Genomic DNA, 15,089 nt, shown 5'->3' with positions numbered 1-15,089 from the left:
ATAAAATATCGTGGCAATTCCTAAATTTTCAGCGTATATTGCGAAATGTCGAAATTTCGTGAAGTTGTTTTTGGCGGCGGGCTTCCTTTGGCACTCAACAAACTCCCTCCAAAATTTAGTTGTGGACTAAAAAACCATCCATCTTCTTCAGTTTCGACTTTCGATAGTTTGATTAGTCACGTACTTTCTGGTAAAGCTCTCAAAACGTTCATATTAACTCCTTTGGTATTCCGAATTCTTAGCAAAAATATTATATATGAGTTATTGTCTGTATATTTGAGAGATTGTTATTTTTTTAATAGTCATGGTTTCAGTTGAGTATGATATTGTTGGTTCATTTTGTGATGAATGCCTGAATTTGCAACTGCTGTTTGATAATTTTTGGTGGATTAAAAACTAAAATTGTTGGAAATTTATTTTTTTCTCGTTAAGTCAAGGTTAGGGCTACTTGATTAAGTTTAAAAAAGGTGGTGCAAATACAACAACATCTAAAGATTTAGCGGAACAGGTGGACGACTAGTCTTTGTTGAAATGGTTGTGGATTGCCACTATTATCTTGATTGTTCACCAAGTGTTTATCCTCCGTTTCTTTGGTAATATCTTGTTATTCCAGCACCACCTCAGGGTCAGGACACGATACATCATACTAATGGCAGCACCGTTAATTTTTTTTGGAGAGACCTTCCTGACAGCTAACATTTTCCTTGTTGATAATTGTGTCCATATGTCAATATGTCAATACGTCAACAGTTCCTTGTTTAATGAGATTTAAGGAGAGCATGTTTCCTTCATGCATATAGTACAATTTTGTTAACAACATATTCTTATTGATCAAGCTCAACACCACAACAAACAGCCTCTAGATGAAGTTGGTGTCATCTCTAATCTTACGCTTCTCGCCTAAAAGAACAACAGCTCTGTGTTGCTCACGCTCATTATATTGCAGTTGCTATTGTTTATACTTGATTAGTTATGTTGACTGTTTCAATAATTATCTTTATATTTCTTTATTTTCAGCCATGGGAAAAAGCAATCGTCAGATGTCTCATAAGAAGAAGTTGAAGAAGAATGATACCGGACAGAATAATGAAGACAGACTTAGCAGCTTACCTGATAATATTCTTCACAAAATCCTTGATTTACTCGATACATTGTATGCCGTTCGGTCAAGCATTTTGTCAAAAAGATGGAGAGATCTCTGGACATGTCTTTCTAATCTCAACTTCAACTCTACTATAGACTATGAAGCGACGAATAAACATTTGAACAATAAGGATGAAATATTCACAAAATTTGTGGATCAGGTATTTATCCACCGCGATCGCTCTTGTAATATACGTACATTCCATCTATTCTATAATGAGGAGCATTTTCGGGTGCCACACCGTTTCTGTTCATGGATTCTTGGTTCCATTCAATGTAATGTTCAAGAACTCAATATCAACATCTCCACTTTCTATTCCCTTCACTTGCCATCTTGTCTCTTTGAGTGTAAACCTTTGAAAGTACTGAAGTTGAAATTTGGATCAATTCAGGTTCCTTTGAAATTACGTCCTTGGTTCTTTTATCCTGGTGATATCGCTTTACCTAATCTCAAAACTTTGCATCTTGAATCTGTTTGTTTTGTTGGTGAAGAACTTGCTAATAAGCTCTTTAGCAATTGTCCGGTTCTTGAATCATTGGTCATTATCAACAGTCAATTTGTGAAGTTGAAAAGTTTCCTCATCATTGGTCCTAATCTAAAGCACATTGTGATAGAAAATTGTTCTGATGAACTTGATGTTGATTCTTCGTATTGTGAGATCATTATTCATGCTTCAAAACTAGTTGCTTTGAGGTGTAAAGATCATATGGATAGACATTATACCTTGGAGATGCCTTGCTCTCTTGTTGATGTTAGCATGGACATGGGTATAGAAGATTTACGTGGCTGGTTAAGAGGTGGACGGCTTCAAACAGAAAGGAAGAAACAGTATGCTCTAAATATGCTGACATACTTGAAATCTGTTTGCAGTGTGAGATCTCTAACATTGTCACCATGGTTGATAGAGGTAAGTTCCCTCTCTTATTTATTGGAGGTCTTTTGAGCTTAGCTTTTATACCAGCGAAATTTAGATCTATTTTAAGATGCCAGTAGCAGTCCTAATACCAACTTTAAGGTTTTCAGAACTCCCCATATTTGCCTATTTGTATTTCATTGTTGAGTTATCAAGAGTACCTGCTAGAATTGTTTAGAGTCTACTAAATTCCTAATTATAAATTTTCCTCGTGAGTTTAGTTTAAAACTTATTTTCTCATATTTGTGTTTTTTATGTGAAGGTTTTCTCGAACAACCCTGGTATAGAGAAAAGTCTCTCTGTCTCTGTGCAATTTCAAAATTTGAGGTATATGAAGTTAAAAACATGGCTTTCTAGAGACCACATCCCTGCAATACTGTGCTTGCTTCACATCTCTCCAAATGTAGAGACTCTTATCTTAGAAGTGACTAAGGTAATCTTTACTTGGAAGCTTAGTTTGTCTTCAACACAATACCTTATACTAACTGTCAGCTTCATGTTAAAATCTAGAAAATGGTCAATTCTACATACAGAAGGGAGAACCAGGATACAGAGTTTCCACTGCAATGTATGGATCACCTTAAGTTTGTTGAGATTCAAGGATCCCAAGGCCGCAAAAATGAACTGAAAATTTTGGAGATTTTGCTGAAGAATGCTGAGATCTTGGAAAAAGTGGTTGTTTTCACTTCTATGGAACAATTACCAGATAGAGAGCAAAGATTGATGGACTTTAGCGAAAAGCTACGACAATATCCCCGTGCGTCGTCAAATACTGTGATCACTTTCATTTGAATCCTTAGTAGCAGAAATATTTTGACTATTTTCCAGTTCCCCAGCTAAGTGGTCCACCATGCACTGAATGTTCGATGCCCATTATTTTGGAAAGAGTTTTTGTATCTCATTGAATTTTATGGCTTAGAATCAGAAGTACAGACTCGAAATTATGCTGTGTAAGGAACAGATCCTTGTCTGAGTAACTGAACTTAAAACCACATCTTCTTCAACGAAGAACTGCACCTTTGCAATTAATCTCTACTTTTTCATCTTGTGATGTTGACCAATTGATTACGTTAGATGTTTATATATTTTATACCCATTTGGTTTTTATTGAATGGGATATGATCAATAGCTCCTTCCTTGTTATGGTCAGCACGATTTACTACCCCTTGATACTACGTCTGATTAGACAGGAACTGATTATATCATTTACATTATATATGAAAGAGTTGCAGCAGTGTATAACAAATGCTAGTTAGTAAGTTTCCTGCAAACATAAATGGACGTATTTCTAGTTTACCACTGTAGGTTTATTGTCAGGAAGATGGTCAAGTTTTGAAGGTTGACATTGAGACATGGTGAAGGGGATTTTTTTTTGAAAAGTTCCACCGTTCCCATCGTTGTTGGTATTAATAAGTAAATATTTGACGGGGTTAAAAATGAATTGGAAGCTTTAAGTTCTGGACTGCTCTTACAAAATATGACTTTCCATAAAACTTTCAGGATGATTATTAATTTTGACGAGTTGGAGTCTTGTTATCTTTTGTCATTCATGCATCAAAAGCAAGAACTGAATTCAATATCTGAAAAGTGCTTTGCGATAGAGAGCTACTTTTGTTTGAAATGTTCCAACTAGTAGTTGATGGCAGGACACTAGATCTAAGTTACAACCTAACTAGGTTACTACCGTGGGACTACATGAGAAGATGGTCTAGATACTAGCTAGAAACGTTTGATGTATGAAGGGTGACCACATCCGTTACAAATGCGTGTCCCCTTTTATGCGTAGTTCGTGCATAGGGTAGCAGCAACATTCTCCCTTTTTACAGATTTACAATGCAACTTTATTTGACACTGTATCTTCTTCAATAACTGTTGGAGTGCCTACACAAGGTTTTCACATGTGTAAATACAAAAGTTAGCTCACTTGGGAGAAAAAAAAAGAGTAGTTGATGGCATCTTGGGCATCCAAGGTTCTCACATGTGTAAACTGTAATTTCCTTTTCTTATTCAGAACAAAAGTTAGCTCACTTAGTGGTGGGGAGGAAGGTAGTTGATGGCATCTTGGGCATCCTGGCACCTGGTACTGTGGCAAAACCCCTAGGGAGGCCTCACTCTGAGGCCAAAGTCCAGTGGCGAAGAATGATTCATGGATTAGCTAGGCTTATAGTATAAGGTTGTATTTATCGTCCAAACAGTCATTCTTGAAGAAATGGTCCAAAATAAGTTCCATTTTAAGGCATCCAAAAAGTACTTCCTACTTCCACAGTTGCCTTCACACAAACTAAAACGTCACCTGACAAAGTATATACATGAACGGTGCCAGGGGACAATGACCTTTTTCTTTTTCTCCATAGAACAAATAAATCAAACAATAATGTTTCAAAAAACAACCGATCAAGATCAAACAAAATTGCAGTAGAAAGAGATTTATGTAGATGTCTAGTTTTCTTGTTCACAAAAACAAGCCAAATTACCAAGATGCATGTAAGTAATTCATGCTCAAAATTTTCACCGTGATAAGAAATGAAAGCATATTTTACGTAAGGTACATGGGTATGAACTTAGTTACAAGCAATAACTGGGGAGGATGAGAAAAAGAAAACTCATGGTCATATATTATCACAAGTTCAATATGCCAGCAGATTCTTCTACCAATGTTCTATAAAAACAAGACTGCAATACTTGATGATGCTCGGGGAAGTTCCACTACTTCGTCACTAAGCTTGATCAGTCTCCTCAGACTATTGGGTGATTGTTCCTTGGGTGTAAGAACAAGAATTTTCTTCAAGACCACAGCATTCTTGAGCAAAATTTCCAAAAGTTTTAGTCCATTTATGCTTCCTAAGATGCCTTGAATCTTAATCACCTTGAGGTGATGCATGGTCTGCAGTGGTGACCCTGTATCCTGGTACTCTTCTATCTTTGACGAATTGATAATTGGCATTTCCTAGATCATATAACCCATAAAAAATTAAAAAAAAAAAAAGTTAAAACTTCAGAATTCTAAAGTCTCCCAAATCTCTTAAGCTACATTTGGAACCAACAATTAGGAGTTAATAGTACTTCGACAATCTTGGCTCATTTTTAATATCACTGAGTCTGCATCCTCTACCTACTGGAATCTGCCTCTCAACTAACTGTTTTTAGGATTTGAGAATTCTCACTGAAATGAAGGAGATTGTCATCCTACACAAACATGGAGGGGGAGAACATTTTGATAGGTCCTAACAACAACGCAAAGAGGACATAAATGAAAGAAAACTGCCAGGGAAGATGCAAGAACTCATCTTAAACACAGGCTTAATGCACTTAAAATGCAAATTGAATGTAAACATGCAGTGTTAGATGATTACCTCTCTGAAGTGTCTGTTCATATGATGCCACCTCATGGTACATTTCTAGTTAAAATGAGCATAAGGTTAAAGTATGTTGGTGAGACAATTGAGCTGCATATTGTAGGCTCAAAATTTTTAGAAAATATAACAGGGTATGTTGATCTTTACCTTATTCACTTCTACAGTAAGCGTTTCAACATTAGGAGACATGTTGAGCAGGCTTTTCATTGCACGGATGCAATCTCCAGAGAGCCACGTTTTCAGCTTTATATACCTCAAACTAAGAAACTGCATAGATAGACTCTCCAATGCAGCAGGGGGTTTAGAGATAATCTAGCACATTAAAAGGAAAATATTACAAATCTGATTAAATAATGTCGAACTCACAAAGCATGCTTGCACATCTCCAAGGATGTATCAATTCGATCAATTGTCCATATGTACAGCCAACAAAAACTTTGAAAACATCTGATGACACAACTCTTGGTAATCTAGATATAAAAGAAAATGGGTAAGGATAAGCCATATGTGGGAGGGTCTTTGACATTAGGGGATAACTGAAGCTTTTGTCTCTACCCCTCAGAAAGTGAACCAAGGTAGTGACAAATTAAGTTTCATTTAAGAAAGCTCTGTCGTGTAAGGTGGGACCTATGACAATGGTTTTACACGTCTTTGTATTTGATGGTGGTGCAAGACGTCTCACCATTAAAAGACGTTTCACATTTAATCTCTGCTTCCACGACCAGAACTGTAGCTATTTGTACTGAGTTTGGCCTCCATGCCACAATAGAATGAGACTTCTGGCAAGACAGGTTGTCCCATGTATAAAGCAATTAATCAATTTTCTCTTCAATCTTTTCTCTTTACATCATGTGCACCCTTCAGTACAGCAATAAGAGGTAGTCACAAAAAAGAGGGCCCAAAAGAAGTGCCATGGTACTAGGGAGTAGGGACCTTACCGCAGCTATAAATTGAGTATAAGAGGTTTTGTGGTAAATTATAACAAAATCAAAAGTACAGGTTTGATCAATTAGAAATTCAGAATCATTTGTGTTCTTTGTACTTAGACTAAAGGGAGCATACCTGAAGGAACCAAGCGCCAAGTGTAAGAGATTTCAAGTGGCGAATCTCTCTCAGATATCTTATAATTCGCTCAACATACTCTTCTGCAGGAAACTCTATACCATCATCTCTCTTATACTTATATAAGCTTTCTACTTCCATGTCGATGTCTACATTGACAAGAGAAGGAAGGCTCTCGAATGAATAATCTTTGCCCATGTAATCTTTACACCTGAATGACACAAGTTTCGGAGCATATATCTTGATCTTACAATGAACTGGCTCATCATGTTCACCATCATACGAGTAAGTCTCAATTACCAAGTGCTTAAGTTCAGAACAATATATAGTAAGATTATTCATCCCCGCAAGTTCACTATGCATTATAATCAACAATTCAAGAACAGGACAGCTTGAGAGAAAATTACTTGTTAAGTTATCATTCTTAAAACGAATTGACTTTAGATGTAGAGTCTTGAGAGCAGGTAAAGATATCAAATCTGGTAGTACCAATGGATATTGCCAACATCCAAAATTCAACTTCAATACTGTCAAAGATTCACAAGTGAAGAGGCACAGTGGCAAGGGAGGTAAACGCGAAGTAGAAATGTCAATATCAAGCTCTTGAACATTACGTCGTACTAAAGCACGTATCCATGAATAAAAACGAAGAGTAGCTACATCACAACAACACCCATTGTAACAAAGATGGAATCTCTCTATACTAGACATGCGATGGAGAAGAAGTACTTGGTCCACGTATTCCACAAATAGACATTCCTTCCATCTCCAATTCACTTTCTTCTTTAAAAGATCACAAAATATTTGAGCATTAATGTTGAGAATAGGAAGAGTGGTCCAAAAATATCTCCATCTATGAGATAAAACACTGCATTTTGCACTGCATGCTTCAAATCAAGTAAAGAGAAAATGCGATGAAGAATACTATTATGTATATAGCTTATTTTATCTCTCAAATCTGGGTAAGGATCTATAAACCTTCTTGAAATTATTATCATCTCACCGCTTGTTTCCTCGTCTGAAGAAGAATCGCTTGCTTCCTTGTCTGAAGATGCTAAAGTGTACCACTTATCAGTGACATACTAGAAAAGCACAATCACAACAACCCATACATTTATCATTAAAAGAAATGTAATAACACACTTATTAATTTATTAATTTGCACTATGGTTGAACGTCAAACAAAAGTTTTTCAGTGAGAAACCAAACACGCCCTTGTCGTCCTAGGTTTAATTAGATGATAGCCTAAGTGGGTGTTTGGTTCTCATTTTTTCTTAAAAAACATTTTTATGAAAAAGTATTTATTCTAAAAACAGTTTTTCAATAAACATGTTTGGTTGTGATTTTTTTTAAAAGCTATTTTATCAAAACAGATTTTGCACTATGTTTTTCGATGTTTTTCAATAAACACATTTATTTTTTCAAAAAATATTTTTTCACTAATAAACACTTTTTGGCAATAAATAAATAGGATCCAAACACCCTCTAAGATTTTGAAGTCTAATTAAACATTACCTTTTCTTTAATTAGATGTAGGAACCGATGGTTTTGCATAGAACTATAGAGGACTAGAAGGTGCAGAGGTTTCGGCCGAGGGCGGGAAGTAAAATGAATGGAGCGGGAACAACAGCAAACTGACGGGAACAATTTATGTTTCCAATAGGGCTACTGGGCTAGGTTGTCTACATTTCCCTCGGCCAAAAGCCCATGGCACCCATTTTTATTTTTTATTTGTTACTAGATAGACTACAAGGGTTTTGAAGTCTAATTAAACATTACCTTTTCTTTAATTAGATGTAGGAGGTGGAGAGGACTAGAAGGTGGGAGAGATGGGTTTGACATACCCCTATCTACTAGGATTGTTGCTGCATTTCCCTCGGCCAAAATTGGATTATTATTATTTTTTTTTATTATATATATTTTTTATCAGCAAACGAGGTTGTTAACGGAGCCCTACCCCTTTATTCATAATAAAAAGCTTTTGAACTGGACTACAATCTCTCATACTCTCTTCCTATTACATCATCATCTATAATTTTCATTACATCATTAGAAAAAGAGTATATACTAATATCTACATATGCCTCATAAGGAATAGTACTAGCAAAAGAATACGCTAGTTTGTTCGCTCTTCCTATTACATCATCATCTATAATTTTCATTACATCATTAGAAAAAGAGTATATACTAATATCTACATATGCCTCATTAGGAATAGTACTAGCTAAAGAATTTGCTAGTTTGGTCACGCTTTTCTGTAAATGTAGACTATACTAAACTCCTCCATCTCTGTCTCCATTCTTCTAATACTTCTCATCATCTTGTTCGCTTCCCATGGAAAAACAGATTTATGTATAAAAACTATTACATTTTGAGAATCTGTTTGTGTCTGGAGTTTCTTAATGTTGCAATTGCTAACTTCATACCTTGTTCCACACTTTGAAGTTCCACCAAAGCAATAGTGTTATATTCTGACTTTCCTTTTGCTACTGCCGTAACTCTCCCCCTTTCATCTCTGAGCACAACTGCCCATGCCACCCATTTATTGATGATTGTTGATTAGTATCGAGACACGCGCGGATCTATATGCAAAAGTAGGGAGTAGAAAAAATAAGTGAAGTGCTCGTCAGCAATGTGTTTCAGAACTCAATTTCTGGTTTTTGACTTACGTTAAGGTTTTGTTTGATGCATCATTTTCTCGAAATGAATAATATGATGATCATAACCAAAAGCATGTCCGGGAGAACGAAGAAATGTAGGAGAACACAGGGGTGACTAGAGCTGGAGTGTTGAATATCGCTGCATTAGAGAATTTTTTCGAAGGACAGCCAGATCAAACAATGCAGTTTCATATTACCATACGATACAACCTGATCAACAATAAATTAAATTACAGTAGAAAAAGATTTATGTAGGTGTCTAGTTGCTTACTCACAATCAAACCAATTTTAACCAGATTCATGCGAGTACAGTAGTTATGCCCAAAATTTGAAGTGCAACATTGAAATATATAAAGGCATTTTTTAAGTACAGTACATCGGTATGAATTTAATTACACGCACTAAGGTGGTATTAATAACTGGGGAGCACGAGGAAAATAAAACTCAGGTTCATGTATTATCACATAAATTCAATATGTCAGCAGATTCTACTATCTTTGGTCTAGAAAAACAAGAATGCAATACTTGATGACGCTCGGGGAAGTTCCAGTATTTTGTCACTATGCTTCATCAGTCTCCTCTCTCTACCGGGTAAATTTTCCTTGGGTGTTAAAACACGAATTTTCCTCAAGACTACAGCATTCTTGAGCAAAATTTCCAAGAGTTTTAGTCCATTTATGCTTTCAAGGACACCTTGAATCTCAATCACCTTCAGGTGATGCATGGTCTGTAACGCTAACCCTGTATCCTGGTACTCTTCTATCTTGTCCGAATTGAGCATTGGCATTTCCTAGATAATATTAGCCAAAAAAACAAGGGAAAAAAGAATAAACAGTTATAACTTCGCAATTCTAATGCCTTCCAAGTCTCTTAAGCTACATTTGCAACCAATGACTTAGAGTTAATATTACTTTGAGAATCTTAGTACATATTTAATATCACCCAGTCTGCATCCTCTACGTACTATAGTCCGCCCCTTGACTACGTGTTTTTAAGAGTTGAGATTTCTCAATGGAATGAAGGAGAGTTTCAACCTTCACGAACATGGAGTTTGGAGGACATTTTGATAGGACCTTAGGACAGAGCAAAGTGAATATAAACAAAATAAAACTACCAAGGAGATGCAACTATTCAGAATTTGTTTTAAACGCAGCCTTAATAAATTTAAAAAATCAAATTGCATAAAAACTTGCAGTGTTAGATGATTACCTCTCCGTAATGTGAGTAAATATGACGCCACGCAAAGGTACATTTCTAGGTAAAATGAGCACGGGTTAAGATATGTTGGTCAGACAACTGAGCTGCAAACTATAGGTCCAAAAATTGTATAATATACTAATACAAGTGTTTGGGCTTTACCTTATTTACTTCTACAGCAAGAGTTTCCACATTAGGAGACATGTTGAGCAGGCATATTATTGCATGGATGCAATCTCTGGAGAGCCATGTGTCCAATTTAATGTACCTCAAGTTAAGAAACTGCATCGATAGGCTTTCCAATGCAGCAGGGGGTGTAGACACAATCTGGCACAACAAAAGAAAATATTATAACTCCGATTAAATTATGTCAAAATTATGCAGCTTGCTTGCACATCTCCGATGATGCATCAATTGGACCAATACGTCGTGGATAAACCCAAAGAAACCTTGAAAACAGCTAATAACACAACTCTTAGTAATCTAGATTTATAATAAAGAAGGACAGACCGTACACTGGAGGGTCTTTGACAACAGGGGATAACAGAAGCTTTTGTCTCTGCCCCACAGAAAATCAAAATCAAGATTCAATTCGAACCAACTTGCATCTGGTTTTGTGCTCGGTATATATGAAAGTCTAAGAAAACTTTGTTGGGTAAAGTGGAATCTGTGAAAACGTTATTAAGCATTTATGTGTTTGATGATGGTGCAGGACCTTTGGCCATTAAAGATGTCTCAGATCCAATCAAAATTCAAATTATGCTGCCACTACAGGAATTGCAGCTACTTGACTGAGTTTGGCCTCCATTCGATGGCCATAGAGTGCACTTCTGGAAAGATTTGGCCACAACTCAAACCACTCAATGGCCAATATATGAAGTAATTCATCATAATTTGCTTTTGAATCTTTCTTCTGCATATCATAAGTGTCTTAAGTACAGAAATAAGAGGCAGTGACAGAAATAATGGGTCAAACAAAGTGCTACGGTAGCAGGCGCGTGACTGCAGATTTACAGTATAAGACGTGTAGTGGTAAATTACAACAAAAACAAAGTTACAGGTTTGTATCAATCATCACTTCATATTCATGTGTTATTTGTACTAGACTAAAGGGAGCATACCTGAAGGAACCAAGCAGCAAGTGTAAGAGATTTCACATGGCAAAGCTCTCTCAGATATCTTATCATACGCTTAACATACTCTTCTGCAGGAAACTCTACACGGTGATACCTGTATAAGCTTTCTACTTCCATATCAATGTCTACATTGACAAGGCCAGGAAGGCTTTCAAATGAATAATCTTTTCCCATGTAATCTTTACACCTGAATGACAAAAGTTTCGGAGCATATATCTTGATCTTACAATAAACTGGCTCACGACGTTCACCATCATACGAGTAAGTCTCGATTACCAAGTGCTTAAGTTCAGAACCAGATATAACAAGATTATTCAGCTCCGCAAGTTCACTATCCACTATTATCAACGATTCCAGAACAGGACAACTTGAGAGGAAATTACTCGTTAAGTTGTCATCCTTAAAACAAACTTCTTGAAGACATAAAGTTTTGAGAGCAGGTAAATAAATCTTATTGGGTAATGCCAATGTATATCTCAAGTGACCAAGCTTCGCCTTCAACACCACCAAAGATTCACTAGTAAATAGGCAGAATGGCAAGTGATTTGATTTTGTTGAGTAAAACGGAGTTTTGATATCAAGCTCAAGCTCTTGCACATTACGTCGTATTAAAGCACGTATCCATGAATAAAAGTGATTCTCTGCTTCAACAAATCCCATATCATAACAAAGACGGAATCGTTGTATACTAGACTTGCAATGAAGAAGAAATACTTGGTCTACAAATTCCACAAACGGACCTTCTTTCCAATCCATTTTCTTCTTTATAAGATCGGAAAATATTCTATAACTTATATTGAGTATGGGTAGAGTAGTCCAAAAATATCTCCATCTACTAGATAAAGCACTGCATTGCACTGCATGCTTCATATCAACTAAAGAGAAAATGCGATGAAGTATGCTACTATCTAAATAGCTTAATCTATCCTCCTCGCTTGCTTCCATGTCTAACAAGTAAACGAAAAATAGTAAAATACCAGGTAGTCAATTAATACCTGACATGGGGACAGTTTATACTTTGACTGCAGAAGTAAAATTTCCCAGCAAGTAACAAAATTACCTTTCTTTTTAGGTAAAATCAATCGTTTACAAGATGATTTTGGCCTGTTGGGCTTTGCATTGTTTTTTTCATTGAGGGAAAGTAGACTGATATTTTGTTCCGGTATCAGAAATTCCGATACTGAAAATGCAATCCAATCCGATTTCATCGAAAACACTCTCATTCGAAATTTCTAACTTTATTTTGGATTTTTTTTTTAAACATACTAATGAAAAGTGATGAATTTAAATTAAACTAATAATCAATCAATAGAAAATCGAATTGAAATCATATAAGGAGAATGTAGAGAAGGTTCTAATCCACCTATGTAAAAATCATTCACCAATAACTAATTTTTATATTAAAAATCTACTAGTATACTGCTAAGCAGTGGGGGTGAGCGGAGTGGGAGAGGAAGATGGAGGAGTGGAAATGGAGAAGGAGGAGTGGAGATTTAAAGTGTCTGGAGAGGGAGAGGAAAATGAAGAGTGAAAGAGACGAAGAGAAAAAACAGAAGGGAATAGATGAAGACAGACAGACAGAAACCAACCAAGTTGGTTTTGTCCAAGATAACACCCCCTTCTCAAAAAATGTTCGCTCCGGCTCACGGACTAGTATCTTGCTAAGCGGTGGGGATGAGCGGTGGGAGAGAAAGATGGAGGAGTGGAGATGGAGAAGGAGGAGTGGAGATTTAGAGTGTCCCGGAGAGGGAGAGGAAAAGGGAGAGTGAGAGAGAGAAAGAGAAAAAGCGTAGAAGGGAAGAGATGAGGAGAAGACGGGGCGAAACCAACCAAGTTGGTTTTTGTCTGCATAACCCCCCCTCTCCCAAAATGTTCGCTCCGCTCACGGATTATTTATCATGTTACGCATGGGGTGGGAATCGGGTCGGGTTCGGGTCGGTTATGGCTATATCTGAATCCGAATATGAATAATTTCACAGTATCCGAACCTGAATCCGAACCCAATTATATCTGAAATTTAATATCCGAACCCAACTAACCCGATCGGATAATACTAAAAATTAAAAAAAAAAGCCTAAAAATTATATTCGAATCCGAACTCGAACCCGACATACCCGAATCCGACCCGAATACATAAACGGATATGAAAATTGACCCAAACCCCATATATTCGGTAATCGAATCGGGTCGGATTCGGGTCTACCCGACCCAATTCCCTGCCCTAGTTACGCAATGCTACACAATAAATATTCAATCTTTTGAGAGGTGTGCATGGGTACCCAATTAATCGAAACCGAACTGGAACCGAAATTGTTTATAGCGGTTCTGGGTCTTAAAATGTTACACTCATTAAAAGTGGGTCTTCAAGAACCGAACCGATAAAGAACTGGAACCGTTAGAACCGAATAGTAAAAAACCAATGGGTACCCAAACCGAAATCAGAACCGATTATTATGATTTTGATATATAAAGTTTAGTGTTATATTACACTAAAAAAAGGCAAATCAAAACATTGTAATATATAGTTTTTGTTTGTTAGATATAAAAGTCTACTCAAATATATATAGCATATACATATAATAGTTAATGTGTGTTATTAAATGTATGTTTTATAATATTACATTAAACATGTGTATTATAAATGTTAATAATAATGTCAATGTCCACACATATACTATGAATTAGCTAATATGCTGTATATGTTAACTAATATGAGTGTACATGTTTTATGTATTACATGTGTATATCTCTACTAGTAGTATAGCCTATAATGATCGTGGCCTCTTAACTTCATCCGTCTCTTTTTCTTACGCATAATACCCCTAGATGAATAATAAAACCAGATGCCTAGATATTTATTAATGAGGACTACTTTGTTTTTTTATGCCTTAATAAATTTTCAGTACCGATATTGTCCTTAAATAAAATTTTTGATTAACACCTTTGAATAGGAGCAATCAGCCTTTTCATGTGGCAGTATATTAAAAAACCAATTCCACGCCAATTTTAATTGTACGCATTCCTATAAATGGCATTCAGCTAGCAATTATTGGGTTATTTAATAAGATGTTAAAGCAAAGGAAAAGTCTAACGAGAGAATACCAAGCAATTCTTTCCCCTTCTCTCCCATCTCTTATGTTTCTCATATTGCCTATCTCTTTGTTTGTCACTATTTCCGATCAGAGTTGCCTTTAATTCAATAATTGAGGTTAGCCATGGTCTAAGTTATTTTATGTAGCTTTTGCAATTTCTTCTTCGATTTCTTTTTTCCCTGTAGTACATTTACCATTTTTTTTTTCACTGTATTATTGCTTTATATTTAAGTGCTCGTGTTTGGTTTAAGCTGAAAAGATTTTATTGTTTTCTAACAATTGTTTGTTATAGTTATTTTCAAGGTTTATGGTCTAAATTGCAATGGGAAAGTTACCTTCAATGAGATGTTGGATGTGCTTCGAGATTTGACTGGATCTTATATTTGAAACAATGAGAGGCAGGTTGGTCATCTACTTCTTGATTTTGTTTGAGTTTATATGGGGAATTTCTTTGTATGTTTTTAGATGAAATGGATAAGGTTTTCCTACCTTTATTTTTGGATTGGAATCTTCGCTTACTTTACCAATC

At 36.0% G+C, this 15,089-nt stretch overlaps 3 protein-coding genes across 6 annotated transcripts; 1 reads left to right on the top strand and 2 right to left on the bottom strand.

The window, feature by feature from the left end:
- The first annotated feature begins 38 nt into the window (after positions 1-38).
- On the top strand, positions 39-3,183 carry LOC147477090 (F-box/FBD/LRR-repeat protein At1g51370-like). Of its 2 annotated transcripts, none has more exons than XM_086582471.1 (4): positions 39-190; positions 1,018-2,051; positions 2,320-2,490; positions 2,568-3,183. In XM_086582471.1, the coding sequence occupies exons 1-4, from the start codon at positions 46-48 to the stop codon at positions 2,847-2,849; spliced, it is 1,632 nt and encodes a 543-aa protein (XP_086438597.1). In that variant the 5' UTR covers positions 39-45; the 3' UTR covers positions 2,850-3,183. The 2 variants fall into 2 exon arrangements, with proteins under 2 accessions (XP_086438597.1, XP_086438598.1); XM_086582472.1 differs by having other exon boundaries at positions 53-225.
- A 1,284-nt stretch (positions 3,184-4,467) lies between these two features.
- LOC147477089 (F-box/FBD/LRR-repeat protein At1g51370-like) lies at positions 4,468-7,860 on the bottom strand. Its single transcript, XM_086582473.1, has 5 exons — positions 7,641-7,860; positions 6,476-7,542; positions 5,561-5,725; positions 5,411-5,455; positions 4,468-5,004 (listed from the first exon to the last, which is right to left on the bottom strand). Exons 2-5 carry the CDS (start codon positions 7,184-7,186, stop codon positions 4,717-4,719), a joined length of 1,209 nt encoding a protein of 402 aa, XP_086438599.1. The 5' UTR covers positions 7,187-7,542; positions 7,641-7,860; the 3' UTR covers positions 4,468-4,716.
- A 554-nt stretch (positions 7,861-8,414) lies between these two features.
- Positions 8,415-12,910, bottom strand: LOC147477088 (putative F-box/FBD/LRR-repeat protein At1g78760). Of its 3 annotated transcripts, XR_015209106.1 has the most exons (5): positions 11,454-12,907; positions 10,495-10,659; positions 10,345-10,389; positions 9,145-9,274; positions 8,415-9,057 (listed from the first exon to the last, which is right to left on the bottom strand). XR_015209106.1 is itself a non-coding variant. In XM_086584498.1 (4 exons), exons 1-4 carry the CDS (start codon positions 12,411-12,413, stop codon positions 9,280-9,282), a joined length of 1,236 nt encoding a protein of 411 aa, XP_086440624.1. In that variant the 5' UTR covers positions 12,414-12,910; the 3' UTR covers positions 9,195-9,279. The 3 variants fall into 3 exon arrangements, 2 of the variants coding, with proteins under 2 accessions (XP_086440624.1, XP_086440623.1); XM_086584498.1 differs by lacking the exon at positions 8,415-9,057 and having other exon boundaries at positions 9,195-9,345; positions 11,454-12,910; XM_086584497.1 differs by lacking the exons at positions 8,415-9,057; positions 9,145-9,274 and adding an exon at positions 9,451-9,925 and having other exon boundaries at positions 11,454-12,902.
- Between the last annotated feature and the right edge of the window lie 2,179 nt (positions 12,911-15,089).

This window comes from Coptis chinensis, chromosome 9 (genome assembly GCF_015680905.1).
Source record: "Coptis chinensis isolate HL-2020 chromosome 9, ASM1568090v1, whole genome shotgun sequence".
Lineage (NCBI taxonomy): Eukaryota > Viridiplantae > Streptophyta > Magnoliopsida > Ranunculales > Ranunculaceae > Coptis > Coptis chinensis.
This window is presented reverse-complemented; position numbering and strand designations above follow the sequence as displayed.

Coding starts and splice junctions, on each gene's coding strand:
- LOC147477088 (XM_086584497.1), bottom strand. CDS start 12,413: ATGGAAGCAAGCGAGGAGGATAGATTAAGCTATTTAGATAGTAGCATA. Junction 10,660..11,453: donor TTGCTGCTTGGTTCCTTCAG/GTATGCTCCCTT, acceptor TTGTTGTGCCAG/ATTGTGTCTACACCCCCTGC. Junction 9,926..10,344: donor TTTACTCACATTACGGAGAG/GTAATCATCTAA, acceptor AATATTATCTAG/GAAATGCCAATGCTCAATTC.
- LOC147477090 (XM_086582471.1), top strand. CDS start 46: ATGTCGAAATTTCGTGAAGTTGTTTTTGGCGGCGGGCTTCCTTTGGCA. Junction 2,052..2,319: donor TGTCACCATGGTTGATAGAG/GTAAGTTCCCTC, acceptor TTTTATGTGAAG/GTTTTCTCGAACAACCCTGG. Junction 2,491..2,567: donor TTATCTTAGAAGTGACTAAG/GTAATCTTTACT, acceptor GTTAAAATCTAG/AAAATGGTCAATTCTACATA.
- LOC147477089 (XM_086582473.1), bottom strand. CDS start 7,186: ATGTCTAGTATAGAGAGATTCCATCTTTGTTACAATGGGTGTTGTTGT. Junction 5,726..6,475: donor TTGGCGCTTGGTTCCTTCAG/GTATGCTCCCTT, acceptor TTAATGTGCTAG/ATTATCTCTAAACCCCCTGC. Junction 5,456..5,560: donor TTACTGTAGAAGTGAATAAG/GTAAAGATCAAC, acceptor CATTTTAACTAG/AAATGTACCATGAGGTGGCA.